The 20,173-nt window shown below is 39.8% G+C and overlaps 1 protein-coding gene across 3 annotated transcripts in view; it reads left to right on the top strand.

Moving 5' to 3' along the window:
* The window catches only part of NUP107 (nucleoporin 107), a 52,290-nt gene that overhangs the window by 18,143 nt on the left and 13,974 nt on the right, over positions 1-20,173 (top strand). For all 3 annotated transcript variants that reach the window (XM_060112258.1, XM_060112256.1, XM_060112259.1), the window contains 9 exons: positions 6,430-6,501; positions 7,336-7,424; positions 9,394-9,472; positions 11,259-11,372; positions 15,574-15,664; positions 15,813-15,889; positions 17,781-17,840; positions 18,873-19,018; positions 19,146-19,194. In XM_060112258.1, the coding sequence (XP_059968241.1) occupies positions 6,430-6,501; positions 7,336-7,424; positions 9,394-9,472; positions 11,259-11,372; positions 15,574-15,664; positions 15,813-15,889; positions 17,781-17,840; positions 18,873-19,018; positions 19,146-19,194 (777 nt within the window). The remainder of the gene's footprint in view (positions 1-6,429; positions 6,502-7,335; positions 7,425-9,393; positions 9,473-11,258; positions 11,373-15,573; positions 15,665-15,812; positions 15,890-17,780; positions 17,841-18,872; positions 19,019-19,145; positions 19,195-20,173) is intronic.

Below are 20,173 nucleotides of genomic sequence, written 5' to 3'. Positions count from 1 at the left end.
GTCTTACCCCTAGGTTTTTCATGACATTTTTTTCTTCTTAAATTCCATATATATGTGTTAGCATACGGTATTTGTCTTTCTCTTTCTGACTTACTTCACTGTGTTTGACAGACTCTAGGTCTATCCACCTCATTACAAATAGCTCAATTTCATTTCTTTTTATGGCTGAGTAATATTCCATTGTATATATGTGCCACATCTTCTTTATCCATTCATCTGATGATAGACACTTAGGTTGTTTCCATCTCCGGGCTATTGTAAATAGGCCTGCTATGAACATTGTGGTACATGACTCTTTTTGAATGATGTTTTTCTCAGGGTATATGCCCAGTAGTGTGATTGCTGGGTCGTATGATAGTTCTATTTTTAGTTTTTTAAGGAACCTCCATACTGTTCTTCATAGTGGCTGTACCAATTCACATTCCCACCAGCAGTGCAAGAGTGTTCCCTTTTTTCCACACCCTCTCCAGCATTTATTGTTTCTGGATTTTTTGATGATGGCCATTCTGACTGGTGTGAGATGATATCTCATTGTAGTTTTGATTTGCATTTCTCTAATGATTAAAGATGTTGAGCATTCTTTCATGTGTTTGTTGGCAGTCTGTATATCTTCTGTGGAGAAATGTCTATTTAGGTCTTCTGCCCATTTTTGGATTGCGTTGTTTGTTTTTTTGTTATTGAGCTGCATGAGCTGCTTATAAATTTTGCAGATTAATCCTTTGTCAGTTGCTTCATTTGCAAATATTTTCTCCCATTCTGAGGGTTGTCTTTTGGTCTTGTTTATGGTTTCCTTTGCTGTGCAAAAGCTTTGAAGTTTCATTAGGTCCCATTTGTTTATTTTTGTTTTTATTTCCATTTCTCTAGGACGTGGGTCAAAAAGGATCTTGCTGTGATTTATGTCATAGAGTGTTCTGCCTATGTTTTCCTCTAAGAATTTGATAGTGTCTGGCCTTACATTTAGGTCTTTAATCCATTTTGAGCTTATTTTTGTGTATGGTGTTAGGGAGTGATCTAATCTCATACTTTTACATGTCCCTGACCAGTTTTCCCAGCACCACTTATTGAAGAGGCTGTCCTTTCTCCACTGTACATTCCTGCCTCCTTTATCAAAGATAAGGTGACCATATGTCCGTGGGTTTATCTCTGGGCTTTCTATCCTGTTCCATTGATCTATCTTTCTGTTTTTGTGCCAGTACCATACTGTCTTGATTACTGTAGCTTTGTAGTATAGTCTGAGGTCAGGGAGCCTGATTCCTCCAGCTCCGTTTTTTATTCTCAAGATTGCTTTGGCTATTCGGGGTCTTTTGTGTTTCCATACAAATTGTGAAATTTTTTGTTCTAGTTCTGTGAAAAATGCCAGTGGTAGTTTGATAGGGATTGCATTGAATCTGTAGATTGCTTTGGGTAGTAGAGTCATTTTCACAATGTTAATCTTCCAATCCAAGAACATGGTATATCTCTCCATCTATTTGTATCATCTTTAATTTCTTTCATCAGTGTCGTATAATTTTCTGCATACAGGTCTTCTGTCTCCTTAGGTAGGTTTATTCCTAGGTATTTTATTCTTTTTGTTGCAGTGGTAAATGGGAGTGTTTTCTTGATTTCACTTTCAGATTTTTCATCATTAGTATGTAGGAATGCCAGAGATTTCTGTGCATTAATTTTGTATCCTGCTACTTTACCAAATTCATTGATTAGCTCTAGTAGTTTTCTGGTAGCATCTTTAGGATTCTCGATGTATAGTATCATGTCATCTGCAAACAGTGACAGCTTTACTTCTTCTTTTCCAATTTGGATTCCTTTTATTTCCTTTTCTTCTCTGATTGCTGTGGCTAAAACTTCCAAAACTAGGTTGAATAAGAGTGGTGAGAGTGGGCAACCTTGTCTTGTTCCTGATCTTAGTGGAAATGGTTTCAGTTTTTCACCATTGAGGGCGATGTTGGCTGTGGGTTTGTCATATATGGCCTTTATTATGTTGAGGAAAGTTCCCTCTATGCCTACTTTCTGCAGGGTTTTTATCATAAATGGGTGTTGAATTTTGTCGAAAGCTTTCTCTGTGTCTATTGAGATGATCATATGGTTTTTCTCCTTCAGTTTGTTAATATGGTGTATCACGTTGATTGATTTGCGTATATTGAAGAATCCTTGCATTCCTGGAATAAACCCCACTTGATCATGGTGTATGATCCTTTTAATGTGCTGTTGGATTCTGTTTGCTAGTGTTTTGTTGAGAATTTTTGCATCTATGTTCATTAGTGATATTGGCCTGTAGTTTTCTTTCTTTGTGACATCCTTGTCTGGTTTTGGTATCAAGGTGATGGTGGCCTTGTAGAATGAGTTTGGGAGTGTTCCTCCCTCTGCTATATTTTGGAAGAGTTTGAGAAGGATAGGCGTTAGGTCTTCTCTAAATGTTTCATAGAATTCGCCTGTGAAGCCATCTGGTCCTGGGCTTTTGTTTGTTGGAAGATTTTTTATCACAGTTTCAATTTCAGTGCTTGTGATTGGTCTGTTCATATTTTCTATTTTGTCCTGATTCAGTCTTGGCAGGTTGTGCATTTCTAAGAATTTGTCCATTTCTTCCAGGTTGTCCATTTTATTGGCATAGAGTTGCTTGTAGTAATCTCTCATGATCTTTTGTATTTCTGCAGTGTCAGTTGTTACTTCTCCTTTTTCATTTCTAATTCTATTGATTTGAGTCTTCTCCCTTTTTTTCTTGATGAGTCTGGCTAATGGTTTATCAATTTTGTTTATCTTCTCAAAGAACCAGCTTTTAGTTTTAGTGATCTTTGCTATTGTTTCCTTCATTTCTTTTTCATTTATTTCTGATCTGATTTTTATGATTTCTTTCCTTCTGCTAACTTTGGGATGTTTTTGTTCTTCTTTCTCTAATTGCTTTAGGTGCAAGGTTAGGTTTTTTATTCGAGATGTTTCCTGTTTCTTAAGGTGGGATTGTATTGCTATAAACTTCCCTCTTAGAACTGCTTTTGCTGCGTCCCATAGGTTTTGGGTCGTCGTGTCTCCATTGTCATTTGTTTCTAGGTATTTTTTGATTTCCTCTTTGATTTCTTCAGTGATCACTTCGTTATTAAGTAGTGTATTGTATAGCCTCCATGTGTTTTTATTTTTTACAGATCTTTTCCTGTAATTGATATCTAGTCTCATAGCGTTGTGGTCGGAAAAGATACTTGATACAATTTCAATTTTCTTAAATTTACCAAGGCTTGATTTGTGACCCAAGATATGATCTATCCTGGAGAATGTTCCATGAGCACTTGAGAAAAATGTGTATTCTGTTGTTTTTGGATGGAATGTCTTATAAATATCAATTAAGTCCATCTTGTTTAATGTATCATTTAAAGCTTGTGTTTCCTTATTTATTTTCATTTTGGATGATCTGTCCATTGGTGAAAGTGGGGTGTTGAAGTCCCCTACTATGAATGTGTTACTGTCGATTTCCCCTTTTATGGCTGTTAGTATTTGCCTTATGTATTGAGGTGCTCCTATGTTGGGTGCATAAATATTTACAATTGTTATATTTTCTTCTTGGATCGATCCCTTGATCATTATGTAGTGTCCTTCTTTGTCTCTTCTAGTAGTCTTTATTTTAAAGTCTATTTTGTCTGATATGAGAATTGCTACTCCAGCTTTCTTTTGGCTTCCATTTGCATGGAATATCTTTTTCCATCCCCTTACTTTCAGTCTGTATGTGTCTGTAGGTCTGAAGTGGGTCTCTTGTAGACAGCATATATATGGGTCTTGTTTTTGTATCCATTCAGCCAATCTGTGTCTTTTGGTGGGAGCATTTAGTCCATTTACATTTAAGGTAATTATTGATATGTATGTTCCTATTCCCATTTTCTTGATTGTTTTGGGTTCGTTATTGTAGGTCTTTTCCTTCTGTTGTGTTTCTTGCCTAGAGAAGTTCCTTTAGCATTTGTTGTAAAGCTGGTTTTTTGGTGCTGAACTCTCTCAGCTTTTGCTTGTCTGTAAACATTTTAATTTCTCCATCAGATCTGAATGAGATCCTTGCTGGCTAGAGTAATCTTGGTTGTAGGTTTTTCTCCTTCTTCACTTTAAATATGTCCTGCCAGTCCCTTCTGGCTTGCAGAGTTTCTGCTGAAAGATCAGCTGTTAACCTTATGGGCATTCCCTTGTGTGTTATTTGTTGTTTTTCCCTTGCTGCTTTTAATATTTTTTCTTTGTATTTAATTTTTGACAGTTTGATTAATATGTGTCTTGGCGTATTTCTCCTTGGATTTATCCTGTATGGGACTCTCTGTGCCTCCTGGACTTGATTAACTATTTCCTTTCCCATATTAGGGAAGTTTTCAACTATAATCTCTTCAAATATTTTCTCAGTCCCTTTCTTTTTCTCTTCTTCTTCTGGGACCCCTATAATTCGAATGTTGGCGAATGTTGCTACATTTAATATTGTCCCAGATGTCTCTGAGACTGTCCTCATTTTTTTTCATTCTTTTTTCTTTCTTCTGCTCTGCGGCAGTTATTTCCACTATTTTATCTTCCACGTCACTTATCCGTTCTTCTGCCTCAGTTATTCTGCTATTGATCCCATCTAGAGTATTTTTAATTTCATTTATTGTGTTTCTAATCGTTGCTTGATTCATCTTTAGTTCTTCTAGGTCCTTGTTAACTGTTTCTTGCATTTTGTCTATTCTATTTCCAAGATTTTGGATCATCTTTACTATCATTATTCTGAATTCTTTTTCAGGTAGACTGCCTATTTCCTCTTCATTTGTTAGGTCTGGTGGGTTTTTATCTTGCTCCTTAACCTGCTGTGTATTTTTCTGTCTGCTCATTTTGCTTATCTTACTGTGTTTGGGGTCTCCTTTTTGCAGGCTGCAGGTTCGTAGTTCCCGTTGTTTTTGGTGTCTGTCCCCAGTGGCTAAGGTTGGTTCAGTGGGTTGTGTAGGTTTCCTGGTGGAGGGGACTAGTGCCTGTGTTCTGGTGGATGAGGCTGGATCTTGTCTTTCTGGTGGGCAGGTCCACGTCTGGTGGTGTGTTTTGGGGTGTCTGTGGACTTTTTATGATTTTAGGCAGCCTCTCTGCTAATGGGTGGTGTTGCGTTCCTGTCTCGTTAGTTGTTTGGCATAAGGTGTCCAGCACTGTAGCTTGCTGGTCGTTGAGTGAAGCTGGGTGCTGGTGTTGAGATGGAGATCTCTGGAAGATTTTCACCGTTTGATATTATGTGGAGCTGGGAGGTCTCTTGTGGACCAGTGTCCTGAAGTTGGCTCTCCCACCTCAGAGGCACAGCCCTTACTCCTGGCTGCAGCACCAAGAACCTTTCATCCACACGGCTCCTCAATTTGGGATGATTCGTTGTCTATTCATGTATTCCACAGATGCAGGGTACATCAAGTTGATTGTGGAGCTTTAATCCGCTGCTTCTGAGGCTGCTGGGAGAGACTTCCCTTTCTCTTCTTTGTTCTCACAGCTCCCGTGTCTCAGCTTTGGATTTGGCCCCGCCTCTGCGTGTAGGTCGCCGGAGGGCATCTGTTCTTCACTCAGACAGGACAGGGTTAAAGGAGCAGCCTCTTCGGGGACTCTGGCTCACTCAGGCCAGGGGGAGGGAGGGGCACGGAGTGCAGGGCAAGCCTGCGGCGGCAGAGGCCGGCATGACGTTGCACCACCCCGAGGCGCACCGCGAGCTCTCCCGGGGAAGCCGTCCCTGGATCCCGGGACCCTGGCAGTGACGGGCTGCACAGGCTCCCCGGAAGTGGGGCGTGGACAGTGACCTGCGCTCGCACACAGGCCTCTTGGCGGCGGCAGCAGCAGCCCCAGCGTCCCACGCCCGTCTCTGGGTTCCGCGCTTTCAGCCACAGCTCGTGCCCATCTCTGGAGCTCCTTTAAGCAGCACTCTTAATCCCCTCTCCTCGCGCACCAGGGAACAAAAGGCAAGAAAAAGTCTCTTGCCTCTTCAGCAGGTCCAGACTTTTTCCCGGACTCCCTCCTGGCTAGCTGTGGCGCATTAGCTCCTTCAGGCTGTGTTCACGCCGCCAGCCCCAGTCCTCTCCCTGCGCTCCGACCGAAGCCCGAGCCTCAGCTCCCAGCCCCTAAAGTTTTTAAATGTTAATTTCCTCATATGCCCCATGACTGCATCCTACCCTTTATTATGATTTGTTTCATTTTGTTTTGTGTTTTATTTTTCCTGAAAACAACATCTCTGGGGAAATAGAACTTAAAAATTTTAAGCATAACCAAGAATTAAAATATAAAGTAAGAGCAGCTACCCATTGATCTAGCAGTTTGAAACTTACTTATAAAATTTTTTTCAAAGGTGAATATACAGATTTGCTATGTTAAAATGGTTATGGGTGGTTAAATATACTTATTTCAGATTCTGTTACCTTTCTGTTGAAATAATGTTCTTGAGGATCTTCTTTTCTTTCTTTCCACCATTTTTTTTTATAGGCTCTTAATGCCAGTGAAAAAGCAGTTGTGGAAGCATTATTTCAGAGAGATTCACTTGTCCGACAAAGTCAGGTATGACTAGAATTTTTACATTTTTTTGGTGAACTCTGGAGAAAGGTAAATGACATAAAAGAATGAAGTTTTTTAAGTCAGACCTTTTTCTTAATTTTTTTCTTTTTGATCTTTTTATTTATAATTAAAAAGAAGTAAGAACCTTGTTTTTTGTTTTCAAATAATAGCCCCACCATTTCCAGGAATAGCCTGTTAAAAACTGTATTATTCCTATAGAAAATATCTTTTGCCATAATATTTATACATGTTTAAAAAGTAAGAACAGGGGCTTCCCTGGTGGCGCAGTGGTTGAGAGTCCTCCTGCCGGTGCAGTGGACACGGGTTCGTGCCCCGGTCCGGGAAGATCCCACATGCCGCGGAGCGGCTGGGCCTGTTAGCCATGGCCGCTGAGCCTGCGTGTCCGGAGCCTGTGCTCCGCAACGGGAGAGGCCACAACAGTGAGAGGCCCGCGTACCGCAAAAAAAAAAAAGAAAGTAAAAACAGTGATAGAAAAAATTGTTACTTGATAGTTTTGAATTAGAAACCTTTTTTTTTTTTTTTTTGCGGTACACAGGCCTCTCACTGTTGTGGCCTCTCCCGTTGCGGAGCACAGGCTCCGGACGCGCAGGCTCTGCGGCCATGGTTCACGGGCCCAGCCGCTCCGCGGCATATGGGATCTTCCCGGACCGGGGCACGAACCCACGTCCCCTGCACCGGCAGGCGGACTCCCAACCACTGCGCCACCAGGGAAGCCCGAAACCTTTTTTTTTTTAAATTAATGGTAGGAGTAATACTACTTCAAATAAAATACTTATAGATTTTATAATTAATACTCTTTTTACCCCCCTTTCCTAGCTGGTGGTTGATTGGTTGGAGAGCATTGCCAAAGATGAGATTGGAGATTTTTCGGATAATATTGAGTTTTATGCAAAGTCAGTATATTGGTAAGTCACTAAAGTTTTATTGTTGAAGTCATTTAATGTTGGTTTTGTTTTTTCATCTTTCAACAAATATTTATTCAGTTCTTACTGAACTCAGTCTGTGAGCAAAACAGATAAAAACCCTGCCTTTGTGGAATTTATAATTGTATAGGAGAGTTAGACAGCAAATAGACATATATCCTATTGGGTGCTAAGAGCTTTGAAAGAAAAAAAAAGAATCAGAGTTGATAGATAGAGGATGGTAATGGCATTTACTTTAAGTAGAAGTGGTGACCAGGGAAGGCCTTTCTAAGGAAATAACAAGTAATAAGAGTAAGAGGTTTTTAAGAAATAAGGGAGGCCAGACATGCAAAAATTTGAGGGACAAGTGTTCAGGGCAAGAGCAGGAACTACTGAGACTCGAAGAAGGTAAAGCATTTGCACAAGGAGGCCAGTGTGAACACAGCAAAGAAAAGAATGGTAGGAAGAAATGAGATTGAAGAGAGCCAGCTCATATAAGACTTTTACAGGTAGCCAAGGTAAGGGTTTGGGACTTTATTCTAAATGTGATGGGAAACCTTGAGAATAAAAGAATGACATGGTCTGATTCATGTTTTCAAACAATCACTTTGCCATACTTTCTTAATAATCATAATTTGATTATCAAGAAGACAATTCTCCCATGTTTCTAGCTACTTGTATGTGTTTTTGTTTTTTAATTTCTTTTCCCTGCATTCTTCAGTGCTTCTAAATTATTGTAAGACCTTGAAACCAGAAAGCAAGCACCCCTAGGTTAAAGGGACAGTTTATTTCAAGACTTAAAGAAAAAGTTCAGTTTGCCTTTAAATTCAGTAACATTATATATGTATCAAGTCTATAAATCAATTGTTTTTTCTCTGCTTAACTAGGAAATTAGTGCTACCAAATTTTATTTTTAATCTTAAATCTTGGTTATTTGTGGTTTTTCTGAGAGAAAGAGAAATTTTCATTTTCAGAAAAAAAATTTTTTAAGTTAATATGTCCTATTAAGGTTTTTACAAGTTTTTTACGAGTTAGGCTCCTTTTCTTGCCAAGCAATAAAAGAGCATAGAGAATCCTAAAACAGAGCCACACTTCTGTGGTCATTTGGTTTTTAATGAGGCATCAAAGCAATCCAGTGGGGAAAGCAATGTCTTTTGAACAAACCATGCAGGAAAAAACTGCATATCTATGTGAACAAAGATTAACCTTGATACCTCCCTCACACTGTACCCAACAGTTAATTCAAGATGGATCATAATCCCCAATGTAAAAGCTAAAACTGTAAAGCTCTTAGAGGAAAACATAAGAGGACGTTTTTGTGACCTGGCAAATAAGCGATTGTCACAGAAAACAGTAATCAGGAGAAAGAGATTGATTTGACTTCAAAATTAAAACCTCATTAAAAGACATCATTGAGAAAAGGAATTGGTGGCAATCCACAGACTGGAAGAAACATAAAGAACCTGTAGTTCATAGAACTACAACTCGGGGGCTTCCCTGGTGGCACAGTGGTTGAGAGTCCGCCTGCCGATGCAGGAGACACGGGTTCGTGCCCCGGTCCGGGAAGATCCCACATGCCCGTGGAGGGGCTAGGCCCGTGAGCCATGGCCGCTGAGCTTGCGCATCCGGAGCCTGTGCTCTTCAACGGGAGAGGCCACAACAGTGAGAGGCCCGCGTACCACAAAAAAAAAAAAAAAAAAAAAAAAAAAAAAATCTACAACTCAGTAGCAAGAAGACAGCTGGATAAAAAGGACAAAGATTTGAACAGATGCCTCACAAAAGCAGATAGGTGAATGGCCAATAAGGCATGAAAAAGTGCTCAACATCATTAGTCATCTGAGCTAAAATGCCCTTTTATATTAGCGTTTTGCTTGTTTTTTCTGAGTTTGTACTCTCTTTCCTTGACTTGATTTTTTTTAAGTAGACCTATTAGAATTCCTCGTTTAAAAAAAAGTTGTACTTACTCTTTCAGGGAAAATACTCTGCATACCTTGAAACAGCGGCAGCTCTCTTCTTACATAGGAAGTGTCCGTCCTCTTGTCACTGAATTGGTAAGTGTTCTTTGAAATGGAAGTTGCCTTCAAAGTTAAGTGATTTTTATTCTTAAAGGCTGAGAATTTTTATTTTCTTGGATCCTTGTTTTAGTTTCCTGAAGGATTGCATATAGTATTTAACTCTGAAAATTACTAAGTTGCGTTTGAATTTGATGGTATTTATTTGAACCCATCTGTGGCCTATAGATTGTAAATTGTAAAAGCAAGTATAGAAAGTGTTCTTGATTTTCCAGCATTAAAACAAATTAATTTTGACTTTATAGCAAGGTTTGACTCTGCAGCTGTAAGGTGGTGACCTATGAAAGCTGTTTTATATAGAAAGCAGGGGAAAAAATAAAGCTTTGTGAATTAGGTTGAGGTTAGAAGGGTCATTCTAGGATATGAGTTATAGGAGTAACAGTGGATTTGAAAAGAACGGGAGTCTAATTATTGTAGAAATGAAGGAACAGAGCTTTGTGATAGGTGGAGGCATGTGAATTAAATGTTTATAGTGAAGAGTGAGAGAAGTAAATGACAGTCAAAAAAATAGGTAAAATTCCATTTGGTAACAAAAGTGTGTTTTGATGAAAATTATTTGGAAACTACTGAAAGTTCTTGTAATAAATTGTAGCAAAATTACCCCTGTAGCAAGCAACTAAAAATCATTTACCCTTAATATCTGGAAAGTAGTGATTTCCTTTTGCCAGAAAGAAACCATGTTCCAAAATTGAATGATTATATCTGTCTGCAAAATATTTGTGAAACTAGCCAGTTGACCTATTACGCCTTCCAGTTTTTGAATTGATAATCATATTACTCAGTAACATTTGGAATAAGAATTACTCCTCTTTTAAAGTCACATTAAAATAGCTTTTCATCTGAAACTCATCATGTAGATCAGGGGTCCCCAACCCCCGGGCTGTGGACTGGTACCGGTCCACGGCCTGTTAGGAAGTGGGCCATGCAGCAGGAGGTGAGCGGCAGGCGAGTGAGCCAAGTTACATCTGCCGCTCCCCATTGCTCCCCATCGCTCCTGTTACCACCTGAACCATCCCCTCCCCCCCCCCACCCCCCCTGCCATCTGTGGAAAAATTGTCTTCCACAAAACCGGTCCCTGATGCCAAAAAGGTTGGGGACCGCTGATGTAGATCATGTGTGCTCTTTGCCGCAAAAGTGAGGACACTATGTTATCCCCAGTGTTCAAAGGCACATTTCTTTTTATTCATGAAAGGTAGTTGCTGGGAATAACTGAGGGTGGAGGTATCTATTAGAAATCTGTTTTAAAATTTCTTTTGTTGGGTGTTGGTGTGCTTTGTGTAGCATTAGTCCCATACTGGGCTCTCTTCTCATATGTTCTCAGAAAGAGCCAGCTAAGCACCTTCTAGTCACAGAATGCATTGTGATTCCTGCAGTTTCTCCTCTGCTCATTCTCCATCTAGGCCTAATTCTGTTTAGGATTAACTGGGCCACGTAGTTGCTACAACAGGGTAAAGCTCAAGTCAGCTTGAATTATGAGTAGAACTTCTAGAGCTGCTGGGCTGGACTAGGGCTGTTTCCAGCTTGTCTGACTGAAGTGTGCACCTTTGTGGGCCAATAGAGTCTGTTTTGAATGGGCAGCAGACAGCTATGTGGCTATTTGGGACACTTGGGACACTTTCATTCCCTTTGTTACTTAACTAAATTCAGTGAATTTATTTCAGTATGTAATTCAGGAGACATTTATCATCTCTTGATGATGTTTAAATTGTATGTGCATATAAAGAATTTATAGTTGATGATTTAATTAATTAATTAATTTTTGTAGGACCCTGATGCTCCCATAAGACAGAAGATGCCCCTTGATGATCTGGATAGAGAAGATGAAGTCAGATTACTTAAGTATCTTTTCACTCTGATTCGTGCTGGAATGACAGAAGAGGTAAATGATGTATACCCTGCTTGTCCAATATCAAAAAGTCACAGACTGTAAGTTGGAAAGGATCTTTGTGACCACTGAGTATAACTCCTCAATGCAGTAATCTTTTTCACAGTATTTCTGGATCTAATTCCTGCTCCAACATGTCTAGTGATACAGAACACATTGCTTCAGAAAGCAGTGCACTTCAGTTTGCACAACTCTGGTAGAAAATTCTTTGTAAGAAGTCAAATTTTGCCTTCCCGTTAGTGTACTGCATACCCTAGGCATAGCCCCATTATTTCTAGTTTGGATTTTTTTTTTTTTTTTGCGGTATGTGGGCCTCTCACTGTTGTAGTCTCTCCCGTTGCGGAGCACAGGCTCCGGACGCGCAGGCTCAACGGCCATGGCTCACGGGCGCAGCCGCTCAGCGGCATGTGGGATCTTCCCGGACTGGGGCACGAACCTGTGTCCCCTGCATCGGCAGGCGGACTCCCAACCACTGCGCCACCAGGGAAGCCCTGGATTTTTTTTTTTTTTAACAAATTCAATGAAGACTTTTTTTTTTTTTTAGTAAATTTATTTATGGCTGTGTTGGGTCTTCATTGCTGCACGTGGGCTTTCTCTAGTTGCAGCGAGTAGGGGCTACTCTTCATTGCGGTGCGCGGGCTTCTCATTACAGTGGCTTCTCTTGTTGTGGAGCACGGGCTCTAGGCGCACGGGCTCAGTAGTTGTGGTGCATGGGCTTAGTTGCTCCACGGCATGTGGGATCTTCCTGGACCAGGGCTCAAACCCATGTCGCCTTCATTGGCTGGCGGATTCCTAACCACTGCGCCACTAGGGAAGTTCCTATTTCTAGTTTGGATTTTTAAGAGTTAAGAATAAGTCTGGGTCTTCCCTGGTGGTGCAGTGGTTGAGGGTCCACCTGCCGATGCAGGGGACACGGGTTCGTGGCCCAGTTCGGGAGGATCCCACGTGCCATGGAGCGGCTAGGCCTGTGTGCCATGGCCGCTGAGCCTGCCTGTCCGGAGCCTGTGCTCCGCAGCAGGAGAGGCCACAACAGTGAGAGACCCGCGTACCGTGAAAAAAAAAAGAATAAGTCTTACCCTAATTGCTCTTCTAGTTGACACTGTCTAGCATTTGAAGACTATGATCTCCTCAGATTTCTTTTAACTTCACCTCTTTAAAATGTAACCTCCTGGGCTTCCCTGGTGGTGCAGTGGGTGGGAATCTGCCTGCCAATGCAGGGGACATGGGTTCTATCCCAGGCCCGGGAAGATTCCCCCATGCCACGGAGCAACTAAGCTCGTGTGCCACAACTACTGAGCTTGCACTCTAGAGCCCGTGCTCTGCAACAAGAGAAGCCACGATGATGAGGAGCCTGTGCACCATTCGCTGCAACTAGAGAAAGCCCGCGCACAGAACAAAGATCCAACACAACCAAAAATAAAAACAAATAAATAAACAAATTTATTTTAAAAAAATGTAACCTCCTTTGTGATAGTTAAGGTCTTGTGTGTAAGATGTGAAGTATCTGATTAGACAGCTTACTGGATGGCTTTGTGGACTTTTTAGATGAGGTAGTCTGATGCATAGGAGCTTCAAGCTTCAGATACTATGTTGTACCTGTTTTGCTGTACTCTTGGCGATGTTCTCTAGATAGAAATATGTTAGCTCAAAGTGTTGTTTGTTCTTCTGTGTTACAAACCACTAGCATATATTAAGTAATTTTTATAGTATTAAGTGTTGGATTATTAAACATCATTCTTATTTTTTAATTAAGAAAAGAAGGGGAATTCCCTGGCGGTCCAGTGGTTAGGCCTCTGAGCTTTCACTGCCGAGGGTTTGGGTTCAATCTCTGACTGGGGAACTAAGATCCTCTAAGCCACGTGGGTGGTGCGGCCCAAAAAAAATAATAGAGAGAGAGAGAGAGAGAGAGAGAGAGAGAGAGAAGAAAGAAAGAAAAGAAGTAACACATACTCATTTGTTCAGAAAATATTTGAGTCCCAGCCACTCTGCCAGGTGATGTGCAGGATACTAGGAATCACAATGGCAAACAAGGATGTATTTTTAAAAACAAAACAAAAATATAATCACATTATTGAAAGCCTTGAAAAATAAAAACTCTCAAGGTCCCACTACCTTTACATAATCACAGACAGTGGGTTTTTTTTTTTTTTTTTTTTTTTTTTTTTTTTGCTGTATGCGGGCCTCTCACTGCTGTGGCCTCTCCCGTTGCGGAGCACAGGCTCCGGACACACAGGCTCCGCGGCCATGGCTCGCGGGCCCAGCCGCTCCGCGGCATGTGGGATCTTCCGGGATCGGGGCACGAACCCGTGTCCCCTGCATCGGCAGGCGGACTCTCAACCACTGCGCCACCAGGGAAGCCCGACAGTGGGGTTTTAAAATTTACTTACAAGCCTTTTTCTTTTGTACATCTTTTTAATATAATCGTAAACATAGTATACTTCCAGGGTTTTTTTTTTTAACATCTTTATTGAGATATAACTCAAACACCATACAATTCACCCATTTAAAGTGAATAAGTCAATAGTTTTGGTATATTACACTATTGATTTTTTCATTCTGATAAAAGGTATATAACAAAATTTGTCATTTTAACCATTTTCAAGTGTAAATTTCAGTGACATTAATTACATTCACAGTGTTGCGAAACCATCACCACTATGTTTCTAAAACTTTTTCATCACCCCAAGCAGAAACTCCGTAACCGTAATGTAGTAATTCCCCATTTCCCCTTTCTCTCAGCATTTGGTAACCTAATCTACTTTCTGTCTCTATGCATTTGCCTATTCTAGCTATTTCACGTAAGTGGAATCATACAATATTTGTTCTTTTGTGTCTGGCTAATTTCACTTAGAAAAATGTGTTTAAGGTTTTGCATTCAGATTTTGTCCTGCCTTTTTTAGATAGCATATCAAATATTTTAAAAATATTTTTCCATGTTGCTACATAGCTTTCATAATTTTTAAAAGTCATAAATCCAAAATGATGTTTTGGGTATGATACTTTTTAACTGGTTCAATTTTTTTAAAAATATTTATTTATTTATTTGGCTGTGCCGGGTCTTAGTCATGGCATGCGGGATCTTCGTTGTGGCGTGTGAGATCTTTTTAGTCGCGGCATGTGGACTCTTAGTTGCAGCATGCGGGATCTAGTTCCCTGACCAGGGATCAAACCCGGGCCCCTGCATTGTGAGCGTGGAGTCTTAACCATTGGACCACTAGGGAAGTCCCTTAACTTGTTGTATTAATCAGATTCTGTAGGTTCAAATGACAGAAGCCCAACTCAGATTACTTACAGGTGGGGGATTGATTGTCTCATGGAACAGAGAAGTACAGAGGGTTATATCTGGTTATAAAAGCAGGATTCGGGGACTTAGAAGATGTCATTAGGATACTGTCTCTCCCAGGCTCTTGACACTCCTCTCTGTGGCTTCATTCTCAAGAAGCCATTTGTGTCAGTGATGGTCACCAGCAGCTCCAGCCTTACATCCTCCTGCAAGCTAGCAACCCCAGCAAAAGGAGTGTCTCTCTTTCCCAATATCTCTGGCGAGGGTCCTGGGAGTGTTTCTTGTTAGATCACATGCCTAATCCTTGAGTTCAGAGATGGAATCATATGACCTACTCAAACCATATGAACTAAATGGGGAGAGATGGTTCCTAAAGAGATGATGGACCAACAAACATGTTTCTGTGTCACTGGTATATCAAGCTCATCAGATTGGTCACATTTAACATGAAGAAATATCATCTTTATGGGCTGAATGAGCAATAGCACCCTGTCATTATAGAGACTAACAGTGTTTTTGTAATACTTTTATATAAATCAAGGGTCATCAGCCTCTTTAGCCCATTTGTCTCTAGCAGAATTACATGCCTGTGGGCACCATGGGCACCTAGTGGTAAGCCCAGAATCAAAGAGCAAAGGGATTATTAGGGAAAGAAAGAAAGGAAGGAAGGGAGGGAGAGAGGGAGGGAGGAAGGAAGGAAGGAAGGCAGGCGGGCGGGCGGGCAGAGGCCACAGAAAGCCATGCATATGGCTGAAGTGAAACGCCATTACTGATTGTCTGCACCATCCTTTGTGACATCTACGCCATAAGTTATCTAATCCTCATAAATTGCTTGTACTTTTCTATAAGGCACAAGTACTTCTTTAGTATTGCATTGGTTATATGACCAACCGCTGTTTCTTGTTTCTAAAGGCACAACGACTCTGCAAACGCTGTGGTCAGGCATGGAGAGCTGCAACACTTGAAGGCTGGAAGCTCTATCATGACCCCAATGTTAACGGAGGTATTTTAATTGATTTTATTCTGAGAGTTGGGGATATATTTAGCTCTAAATGGCAATTTTGTGAAGTATAGCTTTTGTTTTTAGAAATTGTTGAAATTAGGAGATCTCATTTTAAACTATAAACTTTATTTCTTTTACTGTTTTATAGGAACAGAATTAGAACATGTTGAAGGGAATCCATATAGATGCATTTGGAAAATAAGTTGTTGGAGAATGGCAGAAGATGTAAGATATAATAAAATATTTACTGATACTGATTTTTACTCTTAATTCACTGAAGGCCTGCTGAAGATGCTATGAAATATTGAGAGTAGTTTAAGACTAAAGTTCCGGTTTTCGAAGAACTTCCAATCAAATTGAAGAACAGGGCAGGCTTTACGAATCAGAGTTATTGAGACACACTGAGTACTAAGAATTAAGCACTGAAATAAGGCAAAAATACAAAAAAAGGTAGCAAATGAAGTCACAGAATAAGTACTGGGCTGGCTTCCAAAGAGAATTGAATCGATCTTTTAAAAATTACTAGGATTTGAGTTGTTGGGCGTGAGGAAGGAGGAAGGAATTCTAGGTAGGATGCCTAGGTTGGGAAAACTCAAGGGAAGGTAGGTTTACCAGGTTGGAGCAGAAGGCTCACAAGAGGAAGTATAGTCAGTTCTGTCATGACACCACTTACGCATTCCTAAAAACCACTACAGCACAACAAATTGTGCAGAAAATCCACAGGGCTTTTAGGGAAAATGGAATTAAGAGCACAGTGCTCAAAAACCACCAGTGACACATAAGAAGTTAAAAACTTAATAAAAACAGCACAGTGTCACACTGTTAAATAAACACATAAATACTGCAATAAATATGGCAGTTTACCTTGAAAAAGAACTGGAGTTTGCTTGTGGAATGAGGTGTCAGAGGGTTGCAGCTTGTGAGTTATCGAGAAGTGATAGAAGGAGGTTATCTGAAATGAAACAAAATTGTAACGGTTGATGTGGATGGATTTAGCTTCTCATACACCTGGAGAGCTCAGGGAGCTCAGGGTAGATGTTTGAGGAGTGGCAGTTTTGTGTATTTCCAAGTGGCTTGGTTCAGTTAGGTGTTGTTTTCTGTATTCAGCTAATGTTTCTTGTGCACAAAATTGTGCATAAGGAAATGGGAAGTTTATATTGTGTTCAAATCATTCCTTGATATATCAATTGCATTGGAACAAATTCACATTTTCAAAACAAGCATTGTAGCAGAACTGACTGTAATGGGAAGATGACTGAAAAAGGTAAATTAAGAGCAGGCAGTGGTGGTCCTCAAGTGCTGCTCTAAGGAATGGGAACTTTGTACCATAGATAGTGGAGAGCCATCAAAACCTTGAGGGCACATGACAACAGTGCTTTAAGAAAATTAGCATGGCAGTGGGAAATAGGCTTAAAATCGAATGAACTAGAGACTGAGAAACTAGTTAGGAGCCTGTCAGAGTTATTCAGACACTAAGTAATAAGGACCTGCCCTGCGTTAATATGGAGAGTAGAAAAGAAGGGAACAAAAATGGTCAGGACCAGAAAATGGAAACAGCGCAGAGGAGGACTCAGTTGTATAGTGAGAGTCTCTGAAGTCTCTTGTTTGGATGATGAGAAAACAGGAAATGTCATTAATAGAGTCCAGAAGTAAAATGGGATAATTTGATGAATATAATTAATTCTACTTAGGAATTTGATGCAAACTGATGCGTGACAGGCTCCAAGTGTGCCTTGTTTGGATGTTGTTCTTAGGTCACTATCAGGTAGCATTAGGTATTTAGAAACTTTATAGGGGAAAACACCTATACAGAGTCTATCTGGAATAAAATTTGCCTATAATAAATAATCAAAGCATCCATTAGATTTGAATCTGCTTTCACTCTGTGTTTGAAATTTAGATATTTGACTTTTCAGGAAGATTTCAGCATTGACTATATCAAACTAAGGGGTCCTTCCTTCTTATTCCCCCACTAGATCTTTTACTAAAGTTTAGAAACTGTCAGGTGAGTAAATAAGTTCATTTTAGAAGACACTGCAGATTTCCAGATTACGAAAAAAGTTGACATACTAAGAAAAACAGTAGTTCAATTTTATTTATATTCATTGTATTTCAGGAGCTTTTCAATAGATATGAGAGAGCAATTTATGCAGCTTTAAGTGGGAATCTCAAGCAGGTATGCAATTTATTTTAATAATTCTTTTTTTTATGGAATGAAATCATGTATATATGTCATATATATAACCATATATAATAATCATATAAGCTTAAGCTACTAAGAATAGCAATGATAGAGATAATCATGAAATAGAATAGTAACTTGAGGTACTTAGTTTGATGTATCTCATACATCAAATGATGTTTTATTTATTTTAATCTTTTTTTAAAATTAATTTATTTATTTGGCTGCACTGGGTCTTAGTTGTGGCACAAGGGATCTTCTTTGTCGCGTATGGGATCTTTAGTTGTGACATGCAAACTCTAAGTTGCAGCTTGTGGGATCTATGGAGTTCCCTGACCAGGGATCAAACCTGGGGCCCCAGCATTGGGAGCCTGGAGTCTTAGCCACTGGACCACTAGGGAAGTCCCCCAAATGATGTTTTGATACATGAAATCAGATTTCAGTTTCTAAGAATTGTAAATTTAATTCCAATACACATTTATTGATGACTTATGTTTCCCATAGCTTTATCCAGAAGTGTTCCACAAAGGCACAATGACTGTTTGAACTGTCTCACGTATGTGTGTGTGCTTCTCATAACTCCTACTACCCCCTACATTTTACAGCTGTTTTGAGGAATGTTACCATAACATTAAAACACCATCTTATATCAGCATGGAAAATTGATGCTATTGTGTACTCATCATGGAAAAAATCATAATAGTTCAGACTTCTTAGAAGATGTGGTTTGAGGGACTTCCCTGGCGGTCCATTGGTTAAGACTCTGAGCTTCTACTTCACGGGGCACGGGTTCAATCCCTGCTTGGGGAACTAAGATCCCTCACCTCATGCTGTGCAGTGTGGCCAAAAAAAAGGAAATGTGGTTTGAGGGGTGGAGAGAGGAGGTTATTTTGGTATGATATTTTACAATCCACAATGTCTTATGTCATTATAGTGACTTTACAGTCCATATAAGTGGGTGTAACTGCTTTTCCTTTCTTTTTTGTTGACTATGTCTGCATGTTTCTGTTCTGAAATGGGGTAAAGCTGCTTCCTGTCTGTGACACCTGGGAAGACACAGTGTGGGCCTACTTTCGGGTGATGGTGGACAGTCTGGTAGAACAGGAGATCCGGACATCAGTAATAACTCTGGATGAAACTGAAGAACTCCCTAGAGAATATTTGGAAACAAAGTGAGTGAGTTGGTTTGTTTTTCATCATGAGGATTTGTAGTGTTTTCTATGAAGTTTTATTTTGTAGTCTTTGTTCATATTATTTATTAGCATTATTTTATCCCTTTCCTTGTTCTTTCTTTCAAAGTTGGACTTTAGAAAAGGTTTTTGAAGAACTTCAAGCTACTGATAAAAAGGTAAATATTAATATTTTAGGATAACTGGAATACGAAACTAAATGTTACATTGTGCACTGTAGCTGAAAGGCATATGTGAAATCTTGTTATATTCTCTTTTCCTTTCCTCACCTCTTATTCATATAAGAGATATTCTTTAAAAAGAAAAAACTCGGGCTTTCCTGGTGGCGCAGTGGTTGGGAGTCTGCCTGCCGATGCAGGGGACACGGGTTTATGCCCCGGTCTGGGAGGATCCCACGTGCCACGGAGCGGCTGGGCCTGTGGGCCGTGGCTGCTGGGCCTGCGCGTCTGGAGCCTGTGCTCCGCAGCAGGAGAGGCCACAACAGTGAGAGGCCCACGTACCACAAAAAAAAAAGAAAAAAGAAAAAACTTAACTGCATATTTAAATGATACATCATTTCTGTTTATTTGGTTTAGGTTTGGTTTCATCTAAATATATGGTATGCATGTAAGCTAATTTATCCCTTTCTTTTTGAAAAATTAAAATATATAATGAAAATTAGCAAGACTTTCTTTTCCTAGATCTCAAAATAATCCAGTATTTTTTAAAGTAATATTCTTAAAAAATTTTTTAAATAACCAAAATATGTACTTGAAACAAAATAATTTAAAGATGTATAAGTAAGGCCTTTATAAAACTTCCTCCCAACCTCTCTATGGTTATTCTCATTCACTGAGATGATAAAACATTGATATGTATCCTACATATCCTTCTCCCTAATCTTACAAATATATGTAGATAATGTAGATATTCCAGTATAGGATTTTGGTTTTTGAGGTGGTTTTTCATATCATTCTACCTACATTAGTCTATGGTGCTTTTTTTCCCCATTTAATGATTCTGTCTTTGAGTTAGTGGATATAGATTAAACTTAACCTAACTTATTATTTTTAATAGGTATATAATGTTTTATAGAATGACGTATCCTTTTTTTAAATCATTCCCCTTTTGATGATATTTAGGTTGCTTCTAGCACTG

This window comes from Mesoplodon densirostris, chromosome 11, assembly GCF_025265405.1.
Source record: "Mesoplodon densirostris isolate mMesDen1 chromosome 11, mMesDen1 primary haplotype, whole genome shotgun sequence".
Taxonomy (NCBI): Eukaryota; Metazoa; Chordata; class Mammalia; order Artiodactyla; family Ziphiidae; genus Mesoplodon; species Mesoplodon densirostris.
This window is presented reverse-complemented; position numbering and strand designations above follow the sequence as displayed.